Source organism: Pygocentrus nattereri, chromosome 3 (genome assembly GCF_015220715.1).
Source record: "Pygocentrus nattereri isolate fPygNat1 chromosome 3, fPygNat1.pri, whole genome shotgun sequence".
Lineage (NCBI taxonomy): Eukaryota > Metazoa > Chordata > Actinopteri > Characiformes > Serrasalmidae > Pygocentrus > Pygocentrus nattereri.
The window spans coordinates 43848891-43868850 of NC_051213.1; the positions used below are offsets into that span (position 1 = coordinate 43848891).

The 19960-nt window shown below is 38.9% G+C and overlaps 1 protein-coding gene across 9 annotated transcripts in view; it reads left to right on the top strand.

Annotated features, from left to right (window-relative positions):
• The window catches only part of fxyd6l (FXYD domain containing ion transport regulator 6 like), a 29911-nt gene extending 11038 nt beyond the window's left edge, over window positions 1–18873 (top strand). For 3 of the 9 annotated variants that reach the window (XM_037536302.1, XM_037536300.1, XM_037536307.1), the window contains 8 exons: window positions 7086–7109; window positions 8596–8619; window positions 10922–10996; window positions 11349–11370; window positions 13998–14034; window positions 14198–14241; window positions 15223–15262; window positions 17672–18873. In XM_037536302.1, the coding sequence (XP_037392199.1) occupies window positions 7086–7109; window positions 8596–8619; window positions 10922–10996; window positions 11349–11370; window positions 13998–14034; window positions 14198–14239 (224 nt within the window). In that variant the 3' untranslated portion in view covers window positions 14240–14241; window positions 15223–15262; window positions 17672–18873. The remainder of the gene's footprint in view (window positions 1–7085; window positions 7110–8595; window positions 8620–10921; window positions 10997–11348; window positions 11371–13997; window positions 14035–14197; window positions 14242–15222; window positions 15263–17671) is intronic. The other 6 variants (XM_037536306.1, XM_037536310.1, XM_037536305.1 and 3 more) reach the window with 3 other exon arrangements.
• Window positions 18874–19960: the final 1087 nt, after the last annotated feature.

The following is a 19960-nucleotide window of genomic DNA, read 5'->3' on the forward strand; positions in this document are numbered from 1 at the left end:
GAATAGAAAGAATTGAGTGCTTTAAGAAGTCACTTACATTCATGCAAAAATAATAACATAAACGAGCTGCAAACTGTACTTGTTGTTAAAAGCTTATGAAGTATGAGGCCCTGCCCTTTCTTTGAGTTATACTTCATTTACAAACCAAAAAAGTTGGTGTGAAATGCCAATAAAAACAGAAAGCAGTGAACGGGTAATTCTGTTTGACCTATAAGAAAAAAACAATACACAACTATTAACATTATTTGATGTTTTATTGTTTGAACGTTTTCTTTTGTAAATATATGCTCATTCCCAGTACGATGCCTACAACACATTCCTAAAAAGTATGGACAAGAAGAGCATGTTTGCTGTGTCACATCACCTTTCCTTCTAACAGCACTTAATAAATGTTTGAAGACTGAAGACACAAACTGGTCCTGTTTTGAAATCAAAATTTTTCACACAGGTCTTCAGTTGTTTACCCTTCATAATGCACCACATGTTTTTAATAGGAGACAGCCATTACTGTTTGTAATACATGCAGAATGTGGCTTGGTGATGTCATGTTGAAATAAACATGGCAGTTGTTGAAAAAGACGTTGTCTAAAAGGCAGGATACGTTGCTTCAGAGTGTATATATGTATCTTGCAGTGTAATGTTTCTTTTACAGATGTACAGGTTGCCCACTTATGCACCCCCTCCATACGATAGACGCTGACTTTTGAGCTTTATGCTGATAACAGCCTGGATGGTCTTTTACATCTTTGACTCCATGAACACAATGTCCATTATGTCCATAAACAGTCTGAAAGGTTGTCTCATCAGACCACAAAGTACAGTCCATTTCAAATGAGCTTGAGCCCAGAGAAGTCAGCAGCATTTCTGGTTCTGGTTTCTGGCTTCCACCATGCTTAGTACAGTCTTAACTGTGCAGTTTTAACTCACATTTGTGGATGCAGCAGCAAACATTATTTATTGACTGTTTATTAAATAACTCCCAAGGCATTCAGTCATAATTTTTGGCCTCGCAGCGGTTCCTCTACTGTTTCCCTGCATCTGAAATACCTACAATCCCTGCAAAATTCTGTTATAGAACTTGCATTTTTGGCAAAGTGTAGACCCTCAACCCATAAATTTCCCTATCTGGATGTTTTCAGATTTTCGAATGAGCATATGTTTACAAAAGAACAATGAAGCTGATGAGCTAAAACATTGAATATGTCTTGCTTTCATTTAAATACAGGTCCAAGTGGATTTGAATGTCACTGTTTTCTGTATTTATTTGCATTTCACATACTTTCCCAACTTTTTTGGGATTGGTTTTATATAGTTTCTATGGTTTCAGATTAAATTGCTAGTTATTATTCTGTATTTTCAAAATGTTATTTTAAACATTGTACAAAACACCCACATTTGTATATAAAGTGCCACTGAATGATAGTCAGTGACGGCAAAGTATACCGCTTAAAAAGGTATCATTATATCCCACCCTGCCTCTGCAGTTTAGCTCTTCATTATGCATGTTTTTCACGTAGCACAATGGTGCAATATTTGTTTTGTCCCACACACTTAAGTACTAAAAGTCTTCTCATGCTGCTAGAAATGGAGTGTTTTGAGTTTGCGCTAAGATGAACAAAAGCAGGCTTTTGAAAAGAAAGAAATGAGTACTTTTTCAACATAAGTCTCAAATGACAAGTCCTGTGAGTGAGCTGCTTCAAGCTAATGAGGTATGAGACTCCACTCTTTCATTTTCCAATTATTTACATTTCGCTTAAAACACATAGAAGAGAAATAATGGTATATTGTGCAGTATATGTTTATGCAAATGAGCTTATATTTACATTTCCTTTGATGATGCCTTTCTGAATAGATCATCAGACACCTCTCTCTCTCTCTCTCTCTCTCTCTCTCTCTCTCTCTCTCTCTCTCTCTCTCTTCCAAATCAGCTCAAATCGTGTGCAGTCTTGAGTATATGAAGTTCTCTGTAGAAAAGGTTTTAAAATGATGAGACTTTTCTGATAAATAGAGCCCTTGATCAAAGCCAACAGAAGTGTTCAAAGTGCTAACATAAGTGAAATGACCAAGATTATGGGCAATTTGAGAAACCTTTCTGAGCAGTGCACAAAAGTATCTTTTGTGCCTCTCACAAGCGGCCCTGTGACGGTATGTTGCCGTCTCGGTGGATTTCTGAGAACAACTTGACCTTTGCGACATACTTATTTTAGGGCTCCAGCAAGCGCACGCTTTGATCTGACTTAAGGGCTGCACAGTAAATCGTAGTTTTATTGACATTCTGTTATTGAAAATCTTCAGTAAATGCATTAAGGGCTGTGATGACAAAATGGACCAAATCAGCTCACAAGCAGCACCTGATAGATTGTTAGATTGGCAGGCATGTAGCTTTAAGCCCATTTTACACCAAAAAAATTCCTGCGATAGTTTAATAACAGCAGCAAAACAAAAAGAGTACTTGGTCTACACAGTCACCAAGTAAGAACATGATTTTAAGGCATCTTAAAATAATTGTCAAACCATGTAATAGTTGCTAAATGTTAAGCAGTGCTGTTAACTAGGAGAGAGGAGCTGGTTAGTATTAGCTTTGCTAGCGATTAGTAATTTTGGTGTTTGATTCTTACGAAGCTCAGACACAAGTTTAGGTGATCCTGTCTGAAATCTGAGAGTAAATTTGAGCAACTGGTGCTGAAGGGAGAGAGAGATTAAAAAAAAATCTGTTCTGTGGTATTTAAATCTGTAGCCTGAGTTGCTAAACGTTAGCTTAGCGAGCAGCCTACAGGGTGGCACCACAGTACAGGCTTGATTCTGACTGACTGCAGGTCTGCTGACACAAGTTTAGATGATAATCTCATGCCTGAGAGAGCAAGAAGTCGAATGACCAGTGTTGGAGTGACGGAAAGATGAAATTAAACCTCTGATCCTTGGGACCGTAGCCTGATTAGCTAACTCAATGTTAGCTTAGTAAGCAGGCTACACAGCCAAACTGAGCCACACACCACAGTACAGGTTTGATTCTGACTGACTGCTGCTCTGCTGACACAAGTTTAGATGATAAACCCATGTCTGAGAGAGCAAGAAGTCGAGTGACCAGTGCTGGATTGACAGAAGGCCAATATCAAACCTGTTCGGTGATGTTTTGGACTGTGGGATTTTGGCTAAGCTAACGAAAGCTTGTGTAGCAGGCCAGACACGCCACACAGCACATGCTTGGTTCCACTTAACTGACACTAAAACACGCTTTCAGAAGAAAACTGAGCGCAAAGTCGAGGGACTGGTGTAAGACTGCCCGAAAGGTGAAACTGAATGTGTTCTGTGGTGTGTGTGTAGCTCTGTCAGGCTTCATTTTTCTGGGGTTTTTCTTCCTATCAGTGATCTCTCACAGCCCCATCAGTAAGACCCTCTAATATGTACATGGGTGGAATATGTTTATTTGCCTGTTCAGACGTAAAATAGTATTTCAAAATTTTGAAATACTGTTAATTTTTAAATATAATAGCTTAAACCTTATTGTTATACCATCAACCCCTTGCTAACCTTGTAATTGCTACAGAATGTTTACTTTATATGGACGGCTCTTCAGAATTGCATGCCGTGCAATGAAGATTTCTTTAGAGTGCCAAAGTGGCGGTTAACAATGACCAGAAGCTGTTAGGTAAAATTCCACGAAAGAGCTATTTCATGGTTCTACCCATCACCTTACCTGTTTTCTCAATTCTGGAATCTAGTTTCCCATTTTTGTCGCTGTTTATATGATTCTGAGTAGGGAATATTTGCCTGGGTAACACATTTCGTATGTCACTAGCTGAAGGTTTCCGCATTAAACACTGTGTTTATGGGTGGCATGAACAAATGGTACATTTGCGACTTTATGACAGCATTTTTACAGACTTTGACAACGTATTTTACAACTTCATCAACCCGATAACATCTGAAAACAATTTAACATCAATCCGTGCAGTACTTTTATCCTGCATGAGATGACTGGACGCTGTTTTGCTGGAGCCATTTCAGAATAGATTTGCACGCTTTGTATGACATTTATTTTACTACACCGTATTTGACTTCACTGAAATGTTCTTCACTTCCAAGAGACATTCTGTTTTCCAACATGTAATCTGTTATCTTTACGTTATTTAGTTTTTAGTATTTATTTAGTTGGTTACAGATGCTTACTCACTGTCAGCGTGAGCAGGAAATGTTTTGAACTCTGGGGGGCTTTTTGTTTTGTTTGTGCATTGCTGTTGTGCTGCTGTGAAATGCTACCTGCACTGTTGTATGTTGTGTATTGCACCATGTTGTGACTTTTGTGGATGTTGCTTTCTTGAGGTTACCTGATTTAGCCACTGCCGTTATTCAGTCTGTTCTGCTGTATTGCCCCCTTACGTACAAACCCAGTCCTAAAAAGTTGGAAGAGTTGAAAAAATGTGGCAGTGATTCGCAAGTCCATTTTGACCTATGTTCAACTAGAACCAGTGCAAAGACAAGATATTTAATGCATCAACTAATTAGTCTTATTGTTTGTAATGGGTATCTGCAACATATTCCAAAAAAGTTAGGACAAAAGCTTGTTTACCGCTGTATTACATCTTTTATTTCTACCCCATTTTCTCACCAATGTAGTTGTTTCCAATTTCACCACCCTGGTTACAACTAGAAGGGTGAAGGCTAGCAGAGGCTTATCCTGAGACCTGTGAAGCACCACCTCATCTTTTCAAACTCCTGTTCATGCAACGTCATTGGACACCCGAACACGCTCAATCTGTTACATCAGCTAACAGATGCCTGTGCTGACTAGCATTGCACTGGCTGACTGGGGGAAGAGATGGGGGTGCATCTTACCCATCCAGAGAGAGCAAGGCCAATTGTGCTCGCTTAGACTCCCAGCCAAGGATGGCTGTAGCATCACCAGGGATTAAACTCGCAACCTCCTGGTGATGGGGCTAAAACTTAGATAGTTGTGCCACTCAGGGGCCACATTACCTTTCTTTTTAACAATGTGTGATATTTGGTTATGAACTAAGGATGCCAACGGTGGTTGTTGTGAAACTGGAATTTTTTCCCCATTCTTGCTTGATATAATGCAGCTGCTCAACAGTCTGGGATCTCTGTTGTCCAGTCTGGACAGCAAGCATGTCAGCCTAGCACCTGCACTCTTTTACTACAAAGCCACACTGTTGTAACGTGTACAGATTGTGGTTTGGCATTGTCTTGTCTCCCTGAAATAGACGTCGTCTAGATGGCAGCATATGTTGCTCCAAAATGCATTTGCACCTCTCAGCATTATTGACACCTTCCAAGATGCTGACTTTTTAACTTGCTGTTTGGCAACAATATGGGTGTTTTTTTTTTTTTTTCTTTTCTCTATCCATTTGCCTGGAGAACACAACGTACGTCCGTCCATCCATCCATCCATCCATCCATCCATCCACTTTCTAAGCCGCTTCTCCCTCAGGGTCGCAGGGAACACAACATCCATTATTTCCAAAAACAATCTGAAAAGTGCACTCATCAGACCTGAGCCCATGTGGTTATATTTATTCCAGGAACATGTCCGGTTTTGGTGAAGTGCTTTCTGAAGGCGTTGAATCATATTCAGTACTGTTTTTCAGCATTGCCCTTTACAATGGTGAATCCCTAAAATCCTTGTAGTCATCTGTTGAGAAACGTTCTTTAACCGTTGAAATATTCACTTCTCTAGTTTTTCACAAAATGGGAACTGAGCATTTATGGATTAATAATTAATTATTTTTTTATTTTTATACCCAATCATGATAGCACCACGTGTCAGTTATTAACTTGGTTACCTGTGGAAAGTTCCAAAAAAGGTGTTTTTGGTTTTGGTCGTCCCAGTCTTGCATTGGCCCTGTCCTAACTTTTTTTTTAATGCATTGCAGGCATCCAATTTAGCGTATATTTACAAAAATCGTTAAAGTCGATTGGGTAAAATATGAAATATCTCCTTTTTCTGTTGTTTCTAATTTAATACCTGTAAAACGGTTACAAGTCATTGCTTTTTATTTTATTTGCATTTAACCTACTGTCTAATGTAAACTAAACTAAAGTATGTTGCTCTTATTTTACAGTGTATTATGTTTATACTTTATTGATCCTAAAAGAAAATTTTGTCATTTATCTCTGCAACTGTGTTCAGTCTGGGAGCTGTTCAGTGTCCACTTCCGTTTGCTGGCGCACCTCTTTTACCACTGGGCTTCCAGCCACATGCCCTAGTTTACATGAATTGTGACCACAATTGAAGCACAATCAAAACGCTGGTCTATTTTTAAAAAATATCCAGTCCAAATGTTTTCAGAACTTCTGCATAATTAAATGGTTGAGCAAGCCATTAAACAAAGTCCTTCAAAGTCGTTTGATGTGATCAACTAATTAATTTCTAAGCAGCGGTGGTGATGGGAATCAGGGAGTGTGATGTCTACCACACAAATAGTCATTCTGTTTACTAATAATAACTAATCCCATGTGTGTCTTGTGTATTAACAGTGGTAAATCTGAACAAATGCATGTTTTTGGGCCTTAGAATGGCCTCCTGTACTCTCCCACCATGAATGGATTTTAAAAATATGATTTAGGCCAAAACCTACTAGTAAAACTGTCTTGGGCATCATACTGCAAATTTCATATAACAGCTTTTCTGTGATGTAGTTCTTAGAGCAATAAAACTCGGACGTCTTGTTCCAGTCACCACCACTGTACCTCATTTCTAGCTGACAGAGCATTTTGCATCAAATTACTCTAATCTTGAACATTTCAATCAAACATTTTGGAAATTCCTTTTAAAATATGCCTGGATCGGCTTGACCGCAATACATAAACATAATAGCAATGAAGGAATGTGTGCATTTGTATACGTGTGTGTATGTGCACAATTTAGTGCATGAAAATGTCATTTTGTTGTTATGTAATGCTCAGATATGCAGGTCTGGCACATCTATTCACAGAAAAAAATTTGCTTTGTCAGCATAATTGTTTATCAGTAGTATAACTTTAGCAACAGATTATTGTAGTGCAGTGAAAATCTTCCAGCATTTCTATAATGATCCCTTTTTTTCTCTCTCTCTTTCTCTGTCTAGCCTCCACAATGGATGACATCCATGGTAAGAATCTTTTAACGTCACATGTATTTACATTGAACTAATTCAGCACTGCTTTCGGAAGCAATTGAAAGTGTGTTCCTGCGAGGCCAGGCCAGCACTAGCTCTGTTTGAAGTGAACCAGAATGTGTCAGAGTTTGAGACGGCAGGGCTTGAGCCGCAGCAGGTGAAGGAAAATGTTGGTCACTTTTGTAGCGAGTTGTTATCCTCTTAGAGTGCATTCCATTAGGCCCAGCACTGTCAGGGGCACTGCAGAAAGTGTGAAAACTCCTTAGATGGTAGGTGTACATACTTAAGGCCTGTTTTACTGAAGGCATTGTAGTCAAATCGTCACAGCTGAATAGTTCCTCCATTATCCAGAATGTAGAATGTTTAGTGATCTAAGGTGACTTTAGTTTTGCGTTGGAGCTACAAGGTACCTAATGTAAGAGACAGCACCAGTCAGCATTTCACAAACTGTGTACTTAAATTAGCATTGTAGTAATTCTCTTATTTTAGTAAGTTTAAACGAAAACAAATGATTAAACTATCTTTTCTTCTTTGTGTTATCTAGGTAGAAACTATTTTGAGAGGGAATAAAAAAACATCACTCTAGGTTTTCTGGAAGTTATGTCAATGACTGCGAGTATTAGTGGTAGCCTTACCAGATTTGAATCAGATGTTAGAAATCAGTGAGTGCATTTAAAGGCACTTACTAATCCGATAACTGCAGAAAATCATATTTTGACAGTAGTCCGATCATTGCGATTACATGCACTTGAGTAATCAGATAATGGGAAAACACTTGGTCCACATGGATCAGGAAGTAATTGGATTTCTGCTTTGCAACCAGCCTCACAGAGGAAGTAATGGAATAATGTATTATGTTACAATAATGTAAAACTTTTAAAACTTTTTAATAAACATCACACCAACTTTATCTGAAACTACGAACATACATCATCTAGAATATGAAGGATATTTAAATCCTTCAATTCATCAGGCACGTAGTAGGTTTTATCATTGCTTCAAAATGCGAAAGAAATCCGAGTAAGAGTACACATGCTCTGAGAATTCTGATTACTGACTGTAAATTAAACAAATGAGGCGCGGTCACTGACTTTTGAACATGAGCCTCACCGCTCCAGTGTGAAACTAAAGAAGCAAAATAAGGAACACAGGTGAAGAAAACGATTTTATGGACTTATTCCTTTAAGGAATGTCACTCTGGACTCTTTTGAACACCTTTTCTTCAAGTCTTATAGCCATGATGGTTTTGGAAAATCAGGCCTAGAAGTAAAGCTAGGCTTCCTCAGAATTGAATATATGTCACATTGTCTTTGCATATTTGTGTAGGTCTGGAAGTCATGAAGTCTATGTCTTTCTAATACTTGAGATATTCTATGTGTATGTAGAACCTCATCTTGCTTTTAGTAGCCATGTGAATATGGTGCAGGGTCTCAGCGTTTAGACTCAAGTCTTTTTTTTATTCGTTTCTCTTTCCCACCAGAGTACGACAGCCCATTTCATTATGGTAAGTGGGGATAAATTACATCTATTTAGAGAATCTTCAGGTATAGCGGAAAGAGGAGATTCAATGTCCTGATGGACAGGGTGTGGTGACACAGAGAGGCACCACACAGTTTCAGTATAGTTTTCTCCACCTGCTATTTTTTTTGATGCATAAGTACTTTCTGAGAATGTCACTTGCTGGTTGTATGCATGACTCATGAACTTGATGGATGGGTATGATTTGGCGAAACCAAATACTCTATGTGGACACTGTGTTTGTTGTATTGGGAGGTGTTGAGCTTATGTGGAGGTTGCGATGAAGGACCCCCTCTCAGGAAACATCTGGAGAAGTCAGTGAGGGTTTGTGTTTTCCATCGGTTTTCCTAAAGTAGATGGAAAACACTCACCCCAGGGCCATGCTTCTGTACAGCCTGTTAAAGATATCCAAACTCCATCATCAGCGTCCTCAGTTTAGCATTTTTAATTGTCACATATGCACATAAATGTTGCATACAAATATAAATATTGACTTTTGTATGAGTGGGATGTAAGATTCACTAGAATGTTTGCAATTAATTATATTTAAAGTAATTTATTATTGATTCATTATACATCCTTAAGTGGTCTTCCAATTGGGTGAGCCTTATTAGAAAGTATGCTGTTTACCTGACCACCTGAACTTTCAAATAACTGCCAAAATACGATTATGATCAGATTATTAAGTGCATGTAAACATGTTCTTTGAGTAGAGAAAAGGTGAAAATGGAGGAAACCGGCTGTTATTCCTCTTTAAATGTGTACATGCTTACACGTATGTACAAACCTCAGTTCGTAAAAAAAGTTAGAACACAATGCTAATAAAAACAGAAAGCAGTGATTATTAAATTCTCTTTGACATGTACCATTTAAAGTGAAAACAGTTCCAAAATATGATATTTGATGTTAATATGCTCATTCCAGGTTTGAAGCCTGCAACACGTTCCGAACCAAGCTGGATTCAGTAATCATTTGGGAAGTGAGAACATCGGCTGTTGTAGTTCTGAAAATTGAGTTTTTTTTCCACATTCTTCCCTGGTGTGACATTTCAGCTCCTCAGTTCTGGGTCTCTGTTGTCGTCATTTATTGAGAGTGTGTGTGTGTGTGTGTGTGTGTGTGTGTGTGTGTGTGTGTGTGTGTGTGTGTGTATGTGTATGTATATACATACATACATAATGTGCGGTTTAGCGCCTGTACTCTCAATGTGGTTTGGTGTTGTCATGTTGAAATAAGCATGGCCATCCCATGATACAGGGTCTACAATTTTGCAGCAGTATGAGTACGAGTACAAAAGAGCTTTCGTGAGTGAATGTAGAGAAGTCAGCTATGTTTCTGAACATGGCTAATGAGCCCAGAATGCCATTGACTTTTCATCTGAGACGAAGAAACCATCCTCATTGTTACCAGCAGTCTGTTATTGTATGAGGGTGGGTCAGTGAGTAACTTGCATCGCTTCATAGAAAGCCAACAGCATGGCTTCATAGTAAGAGAGTGCAGGTGCTGGACTGGCCTGCCTGCAGGCAGACCTGTCTCCCATTGGGAAGGTGTGGCGTGTTATGAAATACAATAAACAACAAGACCCCAGCTGAAATGTTATATTCAGGAAGAATTGGAGAGAAATTCCACTTTCACAACTATAACAGTTGGTGTCCTCAGTTCTCAAATGGTCACTGCTTTTAACAATGTTCAAAGGTGATGTAATCTAGTGGTAAATAAGCTCCTGTCCCAACTTTTTTAGAACATGTTGCAGGCGTCAAATTTAGAATAAGCATCTGTACACAAAACCAAAAATGTTCAATTGTATTAAACACAAAATATCTTGTTTTTGTACAGTTTTTTTTGTTGAATGCAGATCCTAAAGGATTTGCAAATGAGTTGTCTGTTTTTATTTATGTTCAAACTTTTTTCGAAATTGGGTTTCGAGTTAAACAAGACTAATTATGTTCTCTTTGTAATGCACATACAGTTGGCTTGTGTTGTTTAAGTATCCATGATTAAACAGGTTGCGTAGTCCGTTTTGTGGAAACACTGATTACAGACTGTATTTTGGCCTTTGAAAGTCAGTTTATCATTTGCAACATAACGTCAAATATAACTGAATATTTGTATAACACGTCATGTTATGTTGTAGTCTAACGTGCATCACCTCCAGTTCCACATTTCCTTTCCTTCATGCCTTCTCGAGCAACAAACATTGAAAAAGACATGGCACAATTTCCACATCCTTAACTTTTTAGATGCATTTTCCTGTGGTAATGTTGATATACTCGTTTGTCTGCTCCTTTCAGACTATGAATCTGTGCGGATTGGGGGTTTGATCTTCGCTGCAGTGCTCTTCCTCATGGGGATCTTTATTGTCATCAGTGAGTGTTTGTTGGATGACTGGAAGGGCTTCTTTTGTGAAAAAAATGAATAGCTGATCCATGTGTAACCAAAACATTCTGCCCCAATACACTTGAATGGCTAATGCCTGAAGGTCTAGGTCAGTTATTTGGATCCCACTGCCTAGACTATGCCAAAATTCTGTTTTAACCATTTCCCAAACCCTTTCTTTGCTGAAACCAATGATTTTATAATGAGCTGAAACAATTTATATATAAAATCTTAAGGTGATTTATTCAAGCATTATAAATCATTTGCAACTGCTAAAGTTTCTCCTTGGAGCATCTTAACGAATTCCCAGCTGACCAAATGCAAATCTTGTTGGTTGGACAGGGTGTGTGCCTCACAAGCTAAGGTAATTATAGCTCTAGATTTAGATTCTGCAATGAAGGGTGTTATAATAAGTAATTGGCTGTGTATTTATAAGTACATTTGTTACACTATTTTGAAACCACACGTGGTGCTTTGGTACATCGGTACATTGGTGGACTGTTATTGGTGTCACACAACAATATTGATTTTTAGTTCTAGAGGTATTGATGGAGAGCAAAATCATGTACAGTACTGTACAGATGTCTGTGACCATAAAGGATAATCCACTTGCATAAGGAAAGGGAATGTTAAAAGAAAAAAATGAAAAAGTTTCCAAAGCTGGAGTTAAGATATAAAGGAAATGGGATTCCTAACAACCACCTGCAAGACTTGGTAGACCACCAAAACTGTTCCCACACCATAAAGAGTTTTAAATCTTCCATCTTTGAGAGTTCCTCTCTTGCTTCAGATCTGAAAAAATCTGTTTTTGTCCATCCGCTGAGAAGACAACTCAGCACTATGGGTCTGAAAGGATGTGTAGCTCTCAAAGATGATGGGGAAATAGAAGGAATTGGATAAAAAGGAAGAATGTTTGCTAATCAAACAAAGAAGCTGTTGGTGTTAGAACAATTGACTGACCACCCCAGAGTGCAGACCTCAGCATCACTGAATGTGTTGTGTTTAATTACTTGTTTTGTGAGGAGCAGAAAATGCAACCAACTTCTTAGACTGAACTTTGGAGGTGAGGAAAAATAATCCCTGCAGATTTCTTTGAAAAACTGAAAGGCCATGGTTGGATATACTAAATACTGAAAAAAAAATTATTTAAATTGTTGATGCTTCTGGGTAAGTTTATCTGTACAATGAATAACTTGTACTAAATGGCTGTTTGTAGATTAAGTAAAAGAAGGGTGGTCTCTGACCTCTGAACACTGTTTGTCATTATTGAAAGGACACCTAAAAAACTAGAGTTCTTTCTTTTATAAATCCTTGTGTGATTTTAGGAGAACAGTCTGGTCAATCAGTACAAGCTACGTATGGTTTGTAATGCTTTTAGAATGGAGGTAACAGTATTCAGTTTATTAACTTTATTAATGCAAAAAACAATATTAGCAGACTTGGTTGGATATAGTAGAAAAAAAAAATTATGAATTTGATCCAGTCCTGTAACAAATCTGTCCTGAAATTGCACTCACACTGTGTGATGATGAGTTAGATGTGTGAATCTGTGGGGTGAGCAGGGTGTTTGAGAAGTTCAAATGTAGTTTTAGATGCTCGTCTTTAGTGAAGTGATTAGATTTTTTTATTTATTTTTTAAAGCTAATTTTACAACTTGGTAGTTATTTCCTTTAATAGGTTTAAATATCTATACTGTGGTACAGTTGGTGTTGCCTCATCTCTAGTGATACTATACATAGGCACTATACACTGTAGCCTAGCACTATAGATAAGCTTCCTAATGTGGGTTATCCTTATGCAGGGCTTGACCGCACATGCACCGAGTCGAGAAAAACAAGACGAGGGACATGCTTTTGAAATAGCTCGACTGCAAGACAGCTTCTCACCACCTTATGAGATACTTAATACCATGTCCCACCTTAAGAGACCCTTGGCCCACTCAAGGCCCGTAACCAGGGGCCAGGCAGACAGCCGAGGCCTGAAACCCACACCAGCCTATAAATTAGTCATGCTCCTGATGAATGGGCTCAGCAAGCAGTGCCAATAACGAGGTCCAATGACCCAAAAGGCCTAAGGTTAATCACGGCAAATACTTCATTAAAGGGTGGGTTTATTTTTGATTTGCTTATTATATACAAATATCTGAATTTGTTTACTTCATCCAGTATTCAAATAAGGTGTATGTATTTTTGAAATAAAACAAATACAGTACTATGTACAAGTCAGACAACACCCTTCATTTATGTAATTTCCAGCCAAAAAGGCCATTCGTTTTGCAGCATAAAGGAAAAAAGCAGAAAACATGAAATGATATCTTTTATTCTTTTCAGGAGGCTTGCTTTCAGTTTTTCAAAGAAATCTGCAGGGATATTTTCCACACCTCCAAAGTTCAGTCTTAGAAGTTGGTTGCATTTTCTGCTTCTCACCAATCCAAGCAATCTCAAACACATTCAGTGATATTGAAGTCTGGACTCTGGGGTGGTCAGTCCATTGTTCAGAGAACACCAGCAGCTTCTTTGTTCGATTTGCTTTCTTGTCTGTTTCCTTTTCTCTTCACAGCTACCTCCTTTCAGACCCATAGCGCCGAGTTGTCTTCTCACAGTGGAAGGATGGACTGTGGATTTTATTCAGATCTGAAGCAGCCTGATTTTCTTCTCTCTTTTAAAGATGAAAGCTTTACTAATTAGGCGTTGGTGACAGAATAGTGGTGTACCAGGTCTTCCAGGTGGTTGTTAGGAGCTTCATTTTCACTGTATTGTTTTAATCATTTTCAAATTCTAGCTGTTTTTTGTTGTTGTTTTTTCCATCTGACCTCTCCCTTCCTTATGCAAGTGGGTTGTCGTATCTAATCTCAGAAATATCTTCTTATAACTTAATGGTGTTTTCTGACTGTTGCAGTGCTGTATTTCTCTTCTCAAACTTGTATATCCCCTGTCAGGTTTTACTGTCTTGTCTTCCTGTTCATTCCCTCTCTCTCTGCGTTTCCTGCAGGCCGAAAGTGCCGCTGCAGAGGAAGCCAGTCGTCAAAGTGAGTCGAGGAGGAAAAGCTGCTTGTTTTATAGCTGATCGTTTTTTTTTCTTCTGTTCACGTGCTAAAAGACAGTGTAAAGTGCATGGCTTGTCATAATTTTGTGAACAGTATCTGTGTATTATTCTAAAGCTGGTCTTCTTTCTTTCCCCCCCCTCTTAAGGCCAGTGGGACCAGTGGGGGTTTCCGACCCAGAAGCAGCTAGGGGTGAGAGGTCTTCATTGTTTTGTCATTGAGCGTACACTTAATGCTCATTCACTCTCAGCATGATGAGAAGCAATGCATGACTGTGTACATTACCAAAGTACATTTGATAGCTTTCATCATAATTTGTATTTCCCAATTGGAAACTTTATACAAAAAGAAAGAAAACTTCTTATAGGGGAATTCCATTGATTTTTTTTTTTTTTTTTTTTTTTTTTTTTTATCTTCTTTTTTGATGTGGAGTGGTGCATTCTGGAGAATTTCACTAGCTTGGGTTTCCTTACAGCAGTGGTGATAGGAATCAGAAACCAAATACAGACATTTTATTTACTATACAAAACCACCAGTGAACCTACACGTTCAAAGCTTCCTGGTGTGGAGCTTTTGGAAGCGTTAAAACCAGATGTCTGATTTCTATCACTACTACTGTGGCTGATTCTGATTCTCTGGAGCATTTCTCATCAAACCCTTCTGATTTACTTCATCTCCATCTCCACCTGGAATTCCTCTTTGACTTTAATGAACGTTATTGTGACAAGCTTTTATTCCAAGTACATTCGGACCATTTCTACTGGTTGGTTCTTCAAAAATTGTGTAAAATGTAGCTGGCATTTCACATCATTGTGAAATAGCAAGGTCAGTCCGTGGGCAGAGGATGAAACGGAGTTGTGATGTGCTGGGAAGTTTTCACCACCCTCTTCAGTGGCACTGCCATACCTTGACCTAATCAGCTTGCTAGCAGCTCTCTCCAGTGGATCTGTAGACATTGCAAAGGAGCTGTTGTGGCTCCTCCAAGCATGTTGAGCTGTCCGTGGTGTTCTGTGAGCTAAGGGATGAAGAGTTATGGTGGCGCTTCAGGTGTCTTAGTGGAAGCATGTGCTGGCTTTCACCCTCACAGATTTGTAGCATCATATGATTTGATGTAGTTTCACATGCTGTTGATTGGCTGACAGTAAATATAAAGTTATGACTTCTTTATTGCAGGTAGAAATTAAGCCTGAATATGCAGAAAACAGATGAGCAGGTAAGTATTTGCCACTAATTTTACATTATACATTCTCTTTAAATGTTAAATACAAACCTCAGTTCCAAAAAGGTTGTGATGCAACGATGCTGTTATCACGCATGCAGAATGTGGCTCAGCATGTTAGTTTGAAATATGCTTGGACATCCCTGAAAAAGACGTTGTCCAGAAGGCAGCATATGTTGCTCCAAAATGTGTATACATTAGTGTTGATAAGTGCTTTCACCTTATGTTTATAACAGTCTGGATGGTCCATTTCTTGTTTGGCCTGTAAACAATCTGAAAGTTTGACTGATCAGATTACAATACACATTTCCACTTTGCATCAGTCCATTTTAGAAGAGCTTGGGCCCAGAGAAGTAGGCAGCATTTCTGGATGTTCTTGACAAGTCTTCTGCTGTATATAGTACGGTCTTAACTTGCATTTGTTAATGCAGCGATGCATGGTGTGTAATGCCTAATGGCTTGTCAAAGACTTCACAAGCTTATGTGGTGAGATTCCGTAAAGCGTTCTGGTTTTTAATGCTTGATTGAGGAACGATGTTAAATGTTGGATTATTCGCTGATGCGTTTTTTGGCAAACTGGCGAGCCTCAACCATCCTTGCTCATAAAGCACTTTCCTGGACCCTCCTTTAATACCCAAGCATGATTTGCGTTACCTCTTTAAGATGTTTTTTGAACAGTTTACAATGTCCCTAGTGTTAAACTGTCTCTGTTGCAACCTTTTTGGAATGTGTTGCAGGCATCAATTTCAGAATGAGTGAATTCACATACAGTGAAGTTCTCAGACATTAAATATCTTTAAACAGTAACAAAGTTGAGGTAAAACACTGTGTCTTTAAGTGTATTTGTACTGTTTGTTTAAATGCAGCTAAAATTTGACCTACAAATCACTGCTTTTTGTTTTTATTTCTATTTCACGTACAGCTCCAACTTTTTTGGAATTGTAATTTGTGCTCATTGTGAAGAGCCACAAAATCCCCAGTACTGAATTAACTTTTAGTGTCTATACCATGTTGGACAGGAGACCTTAAGGGCCAAAGTGCTGCTGTGGTTAGTGTTCACGCTTAGCCAGTGTTCAGAATTCACTTCATGATGGCCTTGCAAAGTAGCTGGTGAACTGAATCAGGTGTGTTTAATAAGGCAGTGTGTTGAAATCTACAGTGTTTTGGCCCACCTGGACCAGAGCCTGACACATACACGTAGTCCAGCTACCCATAGCTATGGCTACTGGCTGTGGTTACATGCAAAGATTTTTGCCAATCCCTTTAAATTCATTCTAATTACAGATTAAGACGGAGGTGTTTGTGCTCACTCTACTCAACAATCTGATGGAAAATCTCTGTTTACATGCTCACTACAAGTAATCAGATCCAAAATGATGCCCATGCGTAGGAAACCTAATAGTGCAGACGTTACCATGACAACGAGCATCGCCAGCAGTCAGAGTGAGATGAGCAGCAGTAAGCTGTGCTTGTATTTTTGTTTTAAAATGATATCAGACTCAGGAAAACAAACATCACATTTCCTTATTAAAGAAGGCCGAGAGGAAGACGTGTTCTGAGACACACAAGCTGGACGTCTGTCCCACCGCCGTCTTTAAGAGCTCAAAGCATAAACTTTTGTCTCCTCTGCAGACCAGTTTCTGTTCCGCCACATTGAACGTTATAAATGTTCACTATGACATGAACAAACATGTGCAGAACATACTTAAACTTTCTGATAGGGAATGTAATCAGATACAGGAGTTTACACGGATATTATTCTTCTATTTAACAGATAATTTACAGCATTACCCACCTCGTTCAGTTGGATAGAAACTATTCTGAATGGCATCAGACTAGTCTATTCTGATTGAGATATATACATGGATGTATTCTATTCTGATTTTGCTATTAGTCTGATTGCGAACGGATTATCAGGCTGCATGCAAGAAGATGTGGTCTTCAATCTCGGTCCTGGAGAGCTACCTTCCTTCAGAGTTTAGTGCAGACCTGTACCCAGTAAGTTGCCTTGCCCCTTACCTAAGTCTAATAGATCTCATCCAGCCAATCAGGGACTTGGGAAGAGGTTGATTGGGTAGCAGATGTGGCAAATTGTGGTTGGAACTAGGCTCTGCAGGACAGCAGCTCTCCAGGACTAGGGTTGGAGACCACTGATGTAGGGCTTCATTCAACACTCCAGTGGAGTTTTAGCTGTGTTCATTCAGTGTTGGCCTATTTCTACTTCAGCACGATGCTCATTAAACACACCTGATCCAGCTAATTAGCGAGGAATTCACGAACTGAATTCAGAGCATCTGCAGCATTTTGGCTCTAAAGCTCCTCGGTTTGACATGCCTCTTATTTTTGCTGTGAAACGTTTTATTTTATTCCTTCATCTAATTTGTTTATGGCTTCTTGTGATAGCACACCTTGCCACCAGAGGGAGACTTACAACACTGGCACCCTTGTGATCAGCAGCCGGATGACTGAAGGCTATAAACAATCTGCTTCTTGTTGTTCTTGAGAACTTCCCACTTTTCTGCCTGTTTTTCCTCACTGTCGGACACTGCCTTGTCTTCTCCTCAGCATCTTCTAGTCACATAATCCTGAACAGATGTGCAGCTGATCATTAGCTATGTTTAGATGAGATTATGGTTTAGTAGAGATTGAGGCAAAACGTCTTTCTGAAAACCTACGTCTTATTTAGACTTCTGTAGCATGTAGAATGTTCAGGCAGCATTCACTTTTAAATTGTAGCATTTTATACATTTTGTAAAGTCTTTTCATTGTTGCAGTGATTCACTGTTGAGCTAAATCACTACGTGTAGAGAGCACCAGCTGTTACTTTTTTCCTGTCAAATAAACTTTCTTTAGTAGGAATATGCAGTGGTTTATTGTCGTGCCAGTCCTATGCATGAGAAATGATCTAGTCCAGAAGTCACTAGTAGGCGGATCACGGTCCGAGTCCCAGACCCAGATGCTTTCCTATGTGGACCTGGACCTATAACCAATAAACTATGGAGAATTATGTAATTTGTCCTATTTTAATCAGCGTAACTCGTCAGGGGAGGCGAGACACAGCAGTCAGAGAAGAAAGTGAGCCAGATTATTTCACATTGCGTGCTCTAAGAAGAGAAAACTGACAATAAATGTTGTTGAAATCCCTGAATTGTACTTTATTTGATTTGATATTCAGTTGTCGACTACATAAGATGTTGATATAACTACTAGGCTACTTCAGGTTACAGCATATGGCACTGAGTCATGAAACAGGATAGACATGATGTTCCGGACCTTGGCTTGGCTTTTCTTTAAATGGACCTCACTGAACTTTAATTAAAGACCTCTGGTCTAGGCTATGGTACTAAAAATAAGGACTGCAAAAAGTCATTTCATTTCTCATTTCCAACCAGAAATGGGGGGGAGGGGCACACAGCACTTTTAATCTGTAACAGTAACTGGATGTTTTCAGATCTGAAGCAGCTTGATTTTCTCCTCTCTCTCAAAGATGAAAGCGTGAAGTGCTGTTTATCTGTTTTGGTTGGTCTACCAGGTCATGCTCGGGTAGTTAAAAGTCCCTAAACTTACTTTCTTTTTATCTTTGAATAAAATTTTTGTGAACTCCAGTTTTGGAAACTCCTGTTTTTTTCCCCTTATTTTTATCTCATTTTATGTTTAAGTAGATCATCTTGTATCTTATATCTCCTCAGAAATCTCTCCTGAAAACTGAGTAACTTGCACTCGATGGCTGTTTTGACCGAATATTTAATACATGAAAGGTGGATTTTGATGTTTGCACAGTACTGTATACTAAATACATTTGAATGTTTGCGGTCAACTGTAGGCCATCAGGTGATTAGCCATGTACACTGCACTGTTTACAAAGTGTTCACCGGATCTACATTCAACACGAGGCCCAAAAGAGTGGCGCACAGTGTATTCTTTGTCTAGCTTTGAGTAATTTGGCCCAGTGGCATTACTAAAGAAAACTAAGGGAAAGAGAAAAGGCCTCACTTGTCTCAGCTGCTAAGAGACTAGTGAAAATTCTACTGTGTGCCAGGACCGATTCTGAACTTGATTCTGAGCAGATTAAACAGTTTTTCAACGTTATTAAATGCTTTAGATGTACAGACAGTCACTCAGAGTGGTTTGATGAGAAACCCAGCCAGGATTGTTCACAGTGGTGATAATCTGAGGCTTTTTAAGCCTCTGAAACTACATCACAGAAAGTTATTACATGAAGCGGTTATGAAAACGTTTTTTCACCACTGGCATAATCAGCATTAAATATAGAGACACACAGTTTGGGCATATTGGTTTGCAAATAAAATGGCTATATGTGCGCTGTGGACTTTGCGACCCCTGGATCCTATCAGCATTGTAAGAGCCAGTGGGAGTGACCGTCTCCATTTCACATCAAACCACTCTAAACAACTTTGTTTACACCTTAACAAGTTGTTGGTGCGGAATTTACCCTAAACAAAAGGATGAAGTTCCCGCTTTAAGGTTTGAGATTGGTGTGACTAACTTTAGGAGAGACTAAAAAGGGAAAATTTGGGCATAATTAAATGGGTAAGATGTCAACCAAGCCATTCAGAGTGGTTTAGTGTGAAATGTTCCGTTCCAGAGATACCTAGTCCGAATTATTTACAGTGGTGATGATGGGAACCGGACGTCCACCTCTAATCTCAGATATTATACGGTTACCAATGC